General features: G+C 44.5%; 1 protein-coding gene and 1 long non-coding RNA gene across 2 annotated transcripts in view; one reads left to right on the top strand and one right to left on the bottom strand.

Annotated features, from left to right (window-relative positions):
- arnt2 (aryl-hydrocarbon receptor nuclear translocator 2) overlaps positions 1 to 13,301 on the bottom strand; it is a gene marked incomplete in the record, with an annotated part of 104,368 nt that overhangs the window by 39,086 nt on the left and 51,981 nt on the right. Inside the window, 2 exon segments of the mRNA XM_029720779.1 lie at positions 8,334 to 8,408; positions 10,984 to 11,118. Coding sequence (XP_029576639.1) covers positions 8,334 to 8,408; positions 10,984 to 11,118 — 210 coding nt within the window.
- The window catches only part of LOC115166880 (uncharacterized), a 60,816-nt gene that overhangs the window by 42,593 nt on the left and 4,922 nt on the right, over positions 1 to 13,301 (top strand). The gene's annotated exons all lie outside the window — the stretch shown is intronic.

Below are 13,301 nucleotides of genomic sequence, written 5' to 3'. Positions count from 1 at the left end.
ATGATCTTGATGGTTTGGTGGAAACTCACCCCTGAGAAAGAGCATGTTTCTGATAGTTTAATTTACAGGTGAGTCTAGGGTTGGACAATTCCAGTAACTTTCCCCAATTTCCCAGGTTTTCCCCAAGGGCCCTGGTCAGAAGTAGTGAACATGGGCCCTGGTCAGAAGTAGTGAACATGGGCCCTGGTCAGAAGTAGTGAACATGGGCCCTGGTCAGAAGTAGTGAACATGGGCCCTGGTCAGAAGTAGTGAACATGGGCCCTGGTCAGAAGTAGTGAACACGGCTGTCTGTCCTAAAGGCCTGTCGGTTCTAACAGGCTGTCTGTTCTACTCAGTCTAATTCAACCATAATGACAGACTACTGGTGTTTAATTAAAGAGCGCCTCCCGCTTCACCTCGGGGTGACAGGGTCAGGAGAGGACCTGAGTGGAACCACTGGCGTGTGACAGGAAGACAAAGGTTTTACTGCCAGACAGCATAATTAAACTTCTTTGTTGTAATTCAACCTCTTTGTTCACATTATGATGCCCCATCACCTTATTTTGCTCAGCCACATACTAGATAACACGACCCCTACGCTTAACTTGCTAGTTAACAAAGAATTCTTCATTTTACACAGGAAAAATATATTTACATTTTTGTCATTTAGCAGACGCTCTTATCTATAAATGTTCATACTTTTTTCATACTGGTCCCCCGTGGGAATCGAACCCACAACCCTCGCGTTGCAAGCGCCATATTCTACCAGCTGAGCCACACAGGTGCATGAAACTGGTAAGAAATATCTTGCTGTGTTTTGTAAATGCAGATCTAAAATTCTTCTTATTGTCATTTCTGCTCGGCATCAGACCAACCTTGTCCCTCAGCTGTACTTCCCACTGGGATGACAATTCACCAACAGGCATTCTATCAGCAGACAGCACTCTGACTGATGTGGAGCTACTGTTCTCCATCATTCTATCAGCAGACAGCACTCTGACTGATGTGGAGCTACTGTTCTCCATCATTCTATCAGCAGACAGCACTCTGACTGATGTGGAGCTACTGTTCTCCATCATTCTATCAAGCAGACAACACTCTGACTGATGTGGAGCTACTGTTCTCCATCATTCTATCAGCAGACAACACTCTGACTGATGTGGAGCTACTGTTCTCCATCATTCTATCAGCAGACAGCACTCTGACTGATGTGGAGCTACTGTTCTCCATCATTCTATCAGCAGACAACACTCTGACTGATGTGGAGCTACTGTTCTCCATCATTCTATCAGCAGACAGCACTCTGACTGATGTGGAGCTACTGTTCTCCATCATTCTATCAGCAGACCGCAATCTGACTGATGTGGAGCTACTTTTCTAGCTGTAGCCAGTCTTCTTTTCTCCGGTAAAATGCTAGATTAGGAAATGTAGCTGGCTACATTCTTTCTATAATAAACATTAGAAATATGATGGTCATGCATAGTTTTAGCTGTTTCATTGTAAGCTCATTTACTTGTGTGGCTGCCAGCCAAATAGTGTTGCACTTCCGCTGTCAACTGATGAAAATGAAGCTATTTTCTGCCAAAACTATAGTTGCACGTCCCTGATGTAAGAATATTTTAAGATAGTACACAACGCAGAGGACTAAAAGTCAATAGGGAATGAACGATAAATGGAAATAGTTGTTTTCCAGTTCAACATCTGTTTAGAATCTGTATAAGGGTTTCAGTCCTGGACTTACAGTGGGGGAAAAAAGTACACTACTCAAAAAAATAAAGGGAACACTTAAACAACACATCCTAGATCTGAATGAAAGAAATAATCTTATTAAATACTTTTTTCTTTACATAGTTGAATGTGCTGACAACAAAATCACACAAAAATAATCAATAGAAATCCAATTTATCAACCCAGACTCAACTCACACTCAAAATTAAAGTGGAAACCACCCTACAGACTGATCCAACTTTGATGTAATGTCCTTAAAACAAGTCAAAATGAGGCTCAGTAGTGTGTGTGGCCTCCACGTGCCTGTATGACCTCCCTACAACGCCTGGGCATGCTCCTGATGAGGTGGCAGATGGTCTGCTGAGGGATCTCCTCCCGGACCTGGACTAAAGCATCCGCCAACTCCTGGACAGTCTGTGGTGCAACGTGGCGTTGGTGGATGGAGCGAGACATGATGTCCCAGATGTGCTCAATTGGATTCAGGTCTGGGGAACGGGTGGGCCAGTCCATAGCATCAATGCCTTCCTCTTGCAGGAACTGCTGACACACTCCAGCCACAGGAGGTCTAGCATTGTCTTGCATTAGGAAGAACCCAGGGCCAACCGCAACAGCATATGGTCTCACAATGGGTCTGAGGATCTCATCTCGGTACCTAATGGCAGTCAGGCTACCTCTGGCGAGCACAGGGAGGGCTGTGCGGCCCCCCAAAGAAATGCCACCCCACACCATGACTGACCCACTGCCAAACCGGTCATGCTGGAGGATGTTGCAGGCAGCAGAACGTTCTCCACGGCGTCTCCAGACTCTGTCACATGTGCTCAGTGTGAACCTGCTTTCATCTGTGAAGAGCACAGGGCACCAGTGGCGAATTTGCCAATCTTGGTGTTCTCTGGCAAATGCCAAACGTCCTGCACGGTGTTGGGCTGTAAGCACAACCCCCACCTGTGGACGTCGGGTCCTCATACCACCCTCATGGAGTCTGTTTCTGACAGTTTGAGCAGACACATGCACATTTGTGGCCTGCTGGAGGTCATTTTGCAGGGCTCTGGCAGTGCTTCTCCTGCTCCTCCTTGCACAAAGGCGGAGGTAGCGGGCCTGCTGCTGGGTTGTTGCCCTCCTACGGCCTCCTCCACGTCTCCTGATGTACTGGCCTGTCTCCTGGTAGCGCCTCCATGTTCTGGACACTACGCTGACAGACACAGCAAACCTTCTTGCCACAGCTCGCATTGATATGCCATCCTGGATGAGCTGCACTACCTGAGCCACTTGTGTGGGTTGTAGACTCCGTCTCATGCTACCACTAGAGTGAAAGCACCGCCAGCATTCAAAAGTGACCAAAATATCAGCCAGGAAGCATAGGAACTGAGAAGTGGTCTGTGGTCTCCACCTGCAGAACCACTCCTTTATTGGGGGTGTCTTGCTTATTGCCTATAATTTCCACCTGTTGTCTATTCCATTTGCACAACAGCATGTGAAATGTATTGTCAATCAGTGTTGCTTCCTAAGTGGACAGTTTCATTTCACAGAAGTGTGATTGACTTGGAGTTACATTGTGTTGTTTAAGTGTTCCCTTTATTTTTTTTAGCAGTGTATATTAAGGCCATGCTGTGGACTTCTGTTATATGATCTGACATCATGAAAACTTCATCCTCACTTTCTTATCAGTACTTTTAATGCACTGAGTAACCTGCATGATTTGCATTTTAATGAGGGAAATAAGTATTTGACCCCACTGCAAAACATGACTTAGTACTTGGTGGCACAACCCTTGTTGGCAATCACAGAGGTCAGATGTTTCTTGTAGTTGGCCACCAGGTTTGCACACATCTCAGGAGGGATTTTGTCCCACTCCTCTTTGCAGATCTTCTCCAAGTCATTAAGGTTTCGAGGCTGACGTTTGGCAACTCGAACCTTCAGCTCCCTCCACAGATTTTCCATGAGATTAAGGTCTAGAGACTGGCTAGGCCACTCCAGGACCTTAATGTGCTTCTTCTTGAGCCACTCCTTTGTTGCCTTGGCCGTGTGTTTTGGGTCATTGTCATGCTGGAATACCCATCCACGACCCATTTTCAATGCCCTGGCTGAGGGAAGGAGGTTCTCACCCAAGATTTGACGGTACATGGCCCCGTCCATCGTCCCTTTGATGCGGTGAAGTTATCCTGTCCCCTTAGCAGAAAAACACCCCCAAAGCATAATGTTTCCACCTCCATGTTTGACGGTGGAGATGGTGTTCTTGGGGTCATAGGCAGCATTCCTCCTCCTCCAAACACGGCGAGTTGAGTTGATGTCAAAGAGCTCCCTTTTGGTCTCATCTGACTACAACACTTTCACCAGTTGTCCTCTGAGTCATTCAGATGTTCATTGGCAAACTTCAGATGGGCATGTATATGTATTCTTGAGCAGGGGGACCTTGCGGGCACTGCAGGATATCAGTCCTTCACGGCCTAGTGTGTTACCAATTGTTTTCTTGGTGACTATGGTCCCAGCTGCCTTGAGATCATTGACAAGATCCTCCCGTGTAGTTCTGGGCTGATTCCTGACCGTTCTCATGATAATTGCAACTCCACGAGGTGAGATCTTGCATGGAGCCCCAGGCCGAGGGATATTGACAGTTCTTTTGTGTTTCTTCCATTTGCGAATAATCACACCAAATGTTGTCACCTTCTCACCAAGCTGCTTGGCGATGGTCTTGTAGCCCATTCCAGCCTTGTGTAGGTCTACAATCTTGTCCCTGACATCCTTGGAGAGCTCTTTGGTCTTGGCCATGGTGGAGAGTTTGGAATCTGATTGATTGATTGCTTCTGTGGACAGGTGTCTTTTTTACAGGTAACAAGCTGCGGTTAGGAGCACTCCCTTTAAGAGTGTGCTGCTAATCTCAGCTCGTTACCTGTATAAAAGACACCTGGGATCCAGAAATCTTTCTGATTGAGAGGGGGTCAAATACTTATTTCCCTCATTAAAATGCAAATCAATTTATAACATTTCTGACATGCGTTTTTCTGGATATTTTTGTTGTTATGCTGTCTCTCACTATTGAAATAAACCTACCATTAAAATTATAGACTGATCCTTTCTTTGTCAGTGGGCAAACATACAAAATCAGCAGGGGATCAAATACTTCCCCCCCCACTGTATAGCTACATGTGGCAAGTTCTCATTGGTCCAAATGGTCTTTACAGTCGCGGCCAAAAGGTTTGAGAATGATACAAATATTAATTTTCACAAAGTCTGCTGCCTCAGTTTGTATGATGGCAATTTGCATATACTCCAGAATGTTATGAAGAGTGATCAGATGAATTTCAATTAATTGCAAAGTCCCTCTTTGCCATGCAAATGAACTGAATCGCCCAAAAACATTTCCACTGCATTTCAGCCCTGCCACAAAAGGACCAGCTGACATCATGTCAGTAATTCTCTCGTTAACACAGGTGTGAGTGTTGACGAGGACAAGGCTGGAGATCACTCTGTCATGCTGACTGAGTTCGAATAACAGACTGGAAGCTTCAAAAGGAGGATGGTGCTTGGAATCATTGTTTTTCCTTCTGTCAACCATGGTTACCTGCAAGGAAACATGTACCGTCATCATTGCTTTGCATAAAAAGGGCTTCACTGGCAAGGATATTGCTGCCAGTAAGATTGCACCTAAATCCACCATTTATCAGGTCATCAAGAACTTCAAGGAGAGCGGTTCAATTGTTGTGAAGAAGGCTTCAGGGCGCCCAAGAAAGTCCAGCAAGCGCCAGGACTGTGTCCTAAAGTTAATTCAGCTGCGGGATCGGGGCACCATCAGTACAGAGCTTGCTCAGGAATGGCAGCAGGCAGGTGTGAGTGCATCTGCACGCACAGTGAAGCGAATATTTTTGGAGGATGGCCTGGTGTCAAGAAGGGCAGCAAAGAAGCCACTTTCTCTCCAGGAAAAACATCAGGGACAGACTGATATTCTGCAAAAGGTACAGGGATTGGACTGCTGAGGACTGGGGTAAAGTCATTTTCTCTGATGAATCCCCTTTCTGATTGTTTGTGGCATCTGGAAAAAAGCTTGTCCGGAGAAGACAAGGTGAACTCTACCATCAGTCCTGTGTCATGCCAACAGTAAAGCATCCTGAGACCATTCATGTTGCTTCTCAGCCAAGGGAGTGGGCTCACTCACAATTTTGCCTAAGAACACAGCCATGAATAAAGAATGGTACCAACACATCCTCCGAGAGAAACTTCTCCCAACCATCCAGGAACAGTTTGGTGACGAACAATGTATTTTCCAGCATGATGGAGCACCTTGCCATAAGGCAAAAGTGATAACTAAGTGGCTCGGGGAACAAAACATCTATATTTTGGGTCCATGGCCAGGAAACTCCCCAGACCTTAATCCCATTGAGAACTTGTGGTCAATCCTCAAAAGGCGGGTGGACAAACAAACGCCAAGCATTGATTATGCAAGAATGGGCTGCCATCAGTCAGGATGTGGCCCAGAAGTTAATTGACAGCATGCCAGGGCGGATTGTAGAGGTCTTGAAAAAGAAGGGTCAGCACTGCAAATATTGACTCTTTGCATCAACTTCATGTAATTGTCAATAAAAGCCTTTGACACTTGTGAAATGCTTGTAATTATACTTCAGTATTCCATAGTAACATCTGACAAAAATATCTAAAGACACTGAAGCAGCAAACTTTGTGGAAATTAATATTTGTGTCTTTCTAAAACTGTACATTGAGCCTGAAACAGGATACTTGTTATTTGGCCATTGGCCCAATTTTACTGCTATGAATTCTAATTGGTCAACCAGAGGCCACGGGTTAGGTTATAAATGACATCCTGTCCCTTTGTTCTGTGGAGAATCACTGAGGACAGGGAAGAATGAACGTCTCCCATCTACTTCCCAGCATAACAACTATATTTTTTCTCTTTGAATAAACCTACTTTTCTCCCTTTGATTTTCTTTGGGGTTGAAGAGTAAAATCAACTGCTAACACTGATCACTTGTCTTTCAATATAAAACGTGACCCCAGTCAATACACAGCTGGAATCAGTTGCTCCTGCTTTCTCCCGTTGTGCTATTTACAAACATGTGACTGGCTCAACTGTTCTGGGGAACTACGGTAAGCTTCATAATGTAAAATAATGTGACGTGAAATGAAGAACGCAATCTGCTTTATCTCCTAACGTATTGCAAAAGTTGACAGCAGATATTTACTTAAAAAGTAGCTACAAAAAAATAAAATGTATTTAAAAACTTCAGAGATAGTTTCAATGCTGTTGACTGTATTGAAAACCCACCCCGTGGCTACCCCAGCATACGGTATACTGCCCAAGCTTAAATGAGACTTGTTGAAAATCTCCCTACAAATGCACTTCATTCATCATTTCATCATTGGTTGGAGGAGAGAAGTGGCTCAGGAGCATTCCATGCACATTGATTATTTCATTATGTCACTCCTATTCTCTCCTCTACCCATCCTCGGTCACTCCTATTCTCTCCTCTACCCATCCTCGGTCACTCCTATTCTCTCCTCCACCCATCCTCGGTCACTCCTATTCTCTCCTCTACCCATCCTGGGTCACTCCTATTCTCTCCTCTACCCATCCTCGGTCACTCCTATTCTCTCCTCTACCCATCCTCGGTCACTCCTATTCTCTCCTCTACCCATCCTTGGTCACTCCTATTCTCTCCTCTACCCATCCTCGGTCAATCCTATTCTCTCCTCTACCCATCCTTGGTCACTCCTATTCTCTCCTCCACCCATCCTCGGTCACTCCTATTCTCTCCTCCACCCATCCTCGGTCACTCCTATTCTCTCCTCTACCCATCCTCGGTCACTCCTATTCTCTCCTCTACCCATCCTCGGTCACTCCTATTCTCTCCTCCACCCATCCTCGGTCACTCCTATTCTCTCCTCTACCCATCCTCTGTCACTCCTATTCTCTCCTCTACCCATCCTCGGTCACTCCTATTCTCTCCTCTACCCATCCTCGGTCAATCCTATTCTCTCCTCCACCCATCCTCGGTCTCTCCTATTCTCTCCTCTACCCATCCTCGGTCACTCCTATTCTCTCCTCTACCCATCCTCGGTCAATCCTATTCTCTCCTCCACCCATCCTCAGTCAATCCTATTCTCTCCTCTACCCATCCTCGGTCTCTCCTATTCTCTCCTCTACCCATCCTCGGTCACTCCTATTCTCTCCTCTACCCATCCTCGGTCAATCCTATTCTCTCCTCTACCCATCCTCGGTCACTCCTATTCTCTCCTCTACCCATCCTCGGTCAATCCTATTCTCTCCTCCACCCATCCTCAGTCACTCCTATTCTCTCCTCTACCCATCCTCGGTCTCTCCTATTCTCTCCTCTACCCATCCTCGGTCACTCATATTCTCTCCTCTACCCATCCTCTGTCACTCCTATTCTCTCCTCTGATCATCATGTCCTTCTGTTATCACCCCATCCTTCTATTCTATTCCTCTTCCCCCCCCTCTCCTCCTCTCCTCCCCCCCCTCTCCCTCTGGTGGTGTAGTACCTGTAGAAAAATCTCTCAAGAGGTCTCTCTGTAGTCCTCTGAGTGACATAAATCTTCCTCATACCGCTCTCCTCCACCCTCCCTCCTCCCTCATCCACCTCTCCTTCTCTCCGTACCTGTTGAAAGCTCTCTCTCAGGTGACTCTGGTCCTCTGGGTGACAGAACTCCAGGATGTCTTTCCCCAGCAGATCCTACACAAGACAATGACACAATAAATACACACAAATTAATAAAACTACACACTTCAGGTCAATTTCAAATCATGAAATACATGTACAATATATTAATTTTGAAACTTTGTCAAATTCCTGGACAAAAAAACATTTTCAATGGAGATTCTGTATTGACAATGCATTTTAGTCCAGGACTTAGGACAACAGGCCATACAGATCATACATCATTCAGACACTTGGACTTGAGTCAATGGCCTTTTCTCAATTCATCTTTCTTCCATTCCTTGCATCCGCTCTCCCCGGCTCTTTCTCATTGCAGAAAAAGGTCTGAGGGGAGGGACCTTGGACCTTCTCCTCCAATACGATTAAGAAAGGGCTGAGGAGATTGAGGGCAGAGGATTTGAGATCGAGCCAGTGATACATATTTAAATCATTCTTCCTGTCATGGAGGGGAAAGAAATGAATGGTGTGCGGCCCAAATGGCACCCTATTCCTTGGCCTATTAGTGGACTACTTTTGACCAGGACCCATAGGGCAAAAAAATAAGTAGTGCATGATATAGGGTGCCATTTGGGGGGGAAAAAACGGTCTTCGTTAAACAAATCAAATCACATTTTATTGGTCACATACACATGGTTAGCAGATGTTAATGCGAGTGTAGCGAAATGCTTGTAGTGAAATGCAAACATCCTACATACACATAACAGCTGCGCTGTAGACAATCATACATGATTATACATTAACAAGGGAAATCAATCACAAAAGAAACTCCCATCCTGCCAAGTGATCACTTTCTCATCCTAATAATGCGACTTTATGGCAGGAATCGGCCCATTTTCGCTAATCTGTTTCTGTAGTGTGAACGGCGTGGAAAGGAGAGGGGTGGACTGGGAGAGAACGCTATTTGAACAAAATTCCCAGATCTTCCTGAAATCCCGGCTGTAAATGAACTGGAATCAGGATTGATTAACCAGGAAAATCGGGGAATGTTGAGAAAGTTATTAAAAAATGTCCAACCCTAAATGTTTAATGGATTGATCGGTCAACAGTCTGTCAGGTTTAAAATGTTGGTCTGTATTCTGGTGTAGGCTAAATTCAAGCGCTTCGGAAAAACACTATATGTGTACATGCTTTCTTTACACTGTAACTCTATCCTACAGTCTCTACCAACATCTGACCCATCAAGAGTCAGGCTGGGAAAATGGACAACACTTCAATCTTAAGTTATTGAAGCTTTAAATAACTTACAATAACTTAAGATAGTTGTCTGTGTTTACACTTGTAAGTCATCATGTTTAAGAGCTGCAGTTGGATTGTTATCTAAAAAGGCCCTACTGTAACTTATGTCTGTAAACTCACATGTACGTACTAACACACTTCCAGACAGCGGTCTTACATTACAAGCCATCAAACAGGGGTCATCTCTCTTCATAAGGCAATATTAGGAACCAGGGTTTCTATGGCTTCTGTGAAAATGCATATGTCCCTTCCTCTCTTACACTGCTGATCTAACATGGTGGGACAGCTGAAAACAAGGACTACTGGTACAGCCTGTCTTCCTCTCTTTCACTGCTGATCTAACATGGTGGGACAGCTGAAAACAAGGACTACTGGTACAGCCTGTCTTCCTCTCTTTCACTGCTGATCTAACATGGTGGGACAGCTGAAAACAAGGACTACTGGTACAGCCTGTCTTCCTCTCTTTCACTGCTGATCTAACATGGTGGGACAGCTGAAAACAAGGACTACTGGTACAGCCTGTCTTCCTCTCTTTCACTGCTGATCTAACATGGTGGGACAGCTGAAAACAAGGACTACTGGTACAGCCTGTCTTCCTCTCTTTCACTGCTGATCTAACATGGTGGGACAGCTGAAAACAAGGACTACTGGTACAGCCTGTCTTCTTGATCTGATCATCAGCTGGGACAGAAGATTCTCTTCCTCAATAGAGAGCAGCGAATTCATACTAGGAAAGGACTATGACATCCTGGCATTTAAAGTCTACTTATTTCTTTTTTTCAATTATACATACTAAAAAACATACTGTTGTTGCATACCCAAAAAAGCTATTTAGTACATACTTGGTGTTTCCCATAGATTATTTTCCAGGCAGCGCATAATGACCATGATATCAACATTTCGGGCCTCTTTAATTTCAAATGAAATCTGCTGAACAGAATTCTACAATGACAGGGGACACACTGCCCCAAAACACTTTTTGTCATCTTTACATTTAACAGTCTGTGACATGGCATCAAACGAGCTGCTCCATTTCATCAAGGGGGGTAGGAAATCTATTAACAGGTTACATCCCTACTGACCACAGATGTGTTCCTCTTGATAAAATAACAGAATGCTTTGACGTGACCTCGCAGACCGTTTCAGGTAAACAGGTTATGTTTTGCAACATTATCGCAACATTTGTGATGAGTGGGCATGGAATTAGCGGCTCCAGTTCACCATAGGGGTTCTATTGTGAACTCTGACGAGTGGCATCACAGGCTGTTCCGGTTACGCAATTTTTAAAATGTTTCGCATCATCGTGCCCTACTAAACGCGACCCTGATAGTGATAAGTAGGGGGAGGAACCAACCTGAGGCTGGTATCCAATCACGTTGATGCACCGCGGGTCCACGAAAGTGATGATGCCGTCTGAGTTGTGGCGCGACAGGAACTCCGTGGGAACCGTCAGGCCGTTCATATCCATGGAAACGGGAGAACTGGTCACCTAGGAGATGAGAGGGAACAGGCCATCGATTAATTAATGAGTTAATAAAAACCTCAGGAAAATTGACTGATGAAACATTGTTACAAAGGTTTTGACAGACTTGCTGAAACTTTAAACATCCCCCAATTGCTATTAGTGCATTTTTTCTCTTAACCTCTTGACTTTTCATCAGGTGGGAGATGTCTCTTTGGACATGGTCACATAAAACCTCAGGCCTCTTCACCTCCTAAAACATGCTGCCTAAGAATGTGAAGTTCCTCCCTTGCTACTTAAAAGCGGAGAAGGATGAAGGGACCAGAGAGTTAGATGTATGTGAGAGAGATTAAAGGATGGAGGGACCAGAGAGTTAGATATATGTGAGAGATTAAAGGATGGAGGGACCAGAGAGTTAGATGTATGTGAGAGAGATTAAAGGATGGAGGGACTGGAGAGTTAGATATATGTGAGAGAGATTAAAGGATGGAGGGACCAGAGAGTTAGATATATGTGAGAGAGATGAAAGGATGGAGGGACCAGAGAGTTAGATGTATGTGAGAGAGATTAAAGGATGGAGGGACTGGAGAGTTAGATATATGTGAGAGAGATGAAAGGATGGAGGGACCAGAGAGTTAGATGTATGTGAGAGAGATTAAAGGATGGAGGGACTGGAGAGTTAGATATATGTGAGAGAGATTAAAGGATGGAGGGACCAGAGAGTTAGATGTATGTGAGAGAGATGAAAGGATGGAGGGACCAGAGAGTTAGATATATGTGAGAGAGATTAAAGGATGGAGGGACCAGAGAGTTAGATATATGTGAGAGAGATGAAAGGATGGAGGGACCAGAGAGTTAGATGTATGTGAGAGAGATTAAAGGATGGAGGGACCAGAGAGTTAGATGTATGTGAGAGAGATTAAAGGATGGAGGGACTGGAGAGTTAGATATATGTGAGAGAGATTAAAGGATGGAGGGACCGGAGAGTTAGATATATGTGAGAGAGATTAAAGGATGGAGGGACCAGAGAGTTAGATATATGTGAGAGAGATTAAAGGATGGAGGGACCAGAGAGTTAGATATATGTGAGAGAGATTAAAGGATGGAGGGACCAGAGAGTTAGATATATGTGAGAGAGATTAAAGGGTGGAGGGACCAGAGAGTTAGATATATGTGAGAGAGATTAAAGGATGGAGGGACCAGAGAGTTAGATATATGTGAGAGAGATTAAAGGGTGGAGGGACCAGAGAGTTAGATATATGTGAGAGAGATTAAAGGATGGAGGGACCAGAGAGTTAGATATATGTGAGAGAGATTAAAGGGTGGAGGGACCAGAGAGTTAGATATATGTGAGAGAGATTAAAGGATGGAGGGACCAGAGAGTTAGATATATGTGAGAGAGATTAAAGGATGGAGGGACCAGAGAGTTAGATATATGTGAGAGAGATGAAAGGATGGAGGGACCAGAGAGTTAGATATATGTGAGAGAGATTAAAGGATGGAGGGACCAGAGAGTTAGATATATGTGAGAGAGATTAAAGGATGGAGGGACCAGAGAGTTAGATATATGTGAGAGAGATTAAAGGGTGGAGGGACCAGAGAGTTAGATATATGTGAGAGAGATTAAAGGGTGGAGGGACCAGAGAGTTAGATATATGTGAGAGAGATTAAAGGATGGATGGACTGGAGAGTTAGATATATGTGAGAGAGATTAAAGGATGGAGGGACCAGAGAGTTAGATATATGTGAGAGAGATTAAAGGGTGGAGGGACCAGAGAGTTAGATATATGTGAGAGAGATTAAAGGGTGGAGGGACCAGAGAGTTAGATATATGTGAGAGAGATTAAAGGATGGAGGGACCAGAGAGTTAGATATATGTGAGAGAGATTAAAGGATGGAGGGACCAGAGAGTTAGATATATGTGAGAGAGATTAAAGGATGGAGGGACCAGAGAGTTAGATATATGTGAGAGAGATTAAAGGATGGAGGGACCAGAGAGTTAGATATATGTGAGAGAGATTAAAGGATGGAGGGACCGGAGAGTTAGATATATGTGAGAGAGATTAAAGGATGGAGGGACCAGAGAGTTAGATATATGTGAGAGAGATTAAAGGATGGAGGGACCAGAGAGTTAGATATATGTGAGAGAGATTAAAGGATGGAGGGACCAGAGAGTTAGATATATGTGAGAGAGATTAAAGGATGGAGGG

The sequence above is a fragment of the Salmo trutta genome, chromosome 29 (assembly GCF_901001165.1).
Source record: "Salmo trutta chromosome 29, fSalTru1.1, whole genome shotgun sequence".
Classification (NCBI taxonomy): Eukaryota; Metazoa; Chordata; class Actinopteri; order Salmoniformes; family Salmonidae; genus Salmo; species Salmo trutta.
The sequence above is the reverse complement of the archived record's forward strand: the minus strand, read 5'-3'. Positions and strand labels throughout refer to the sequence as shown.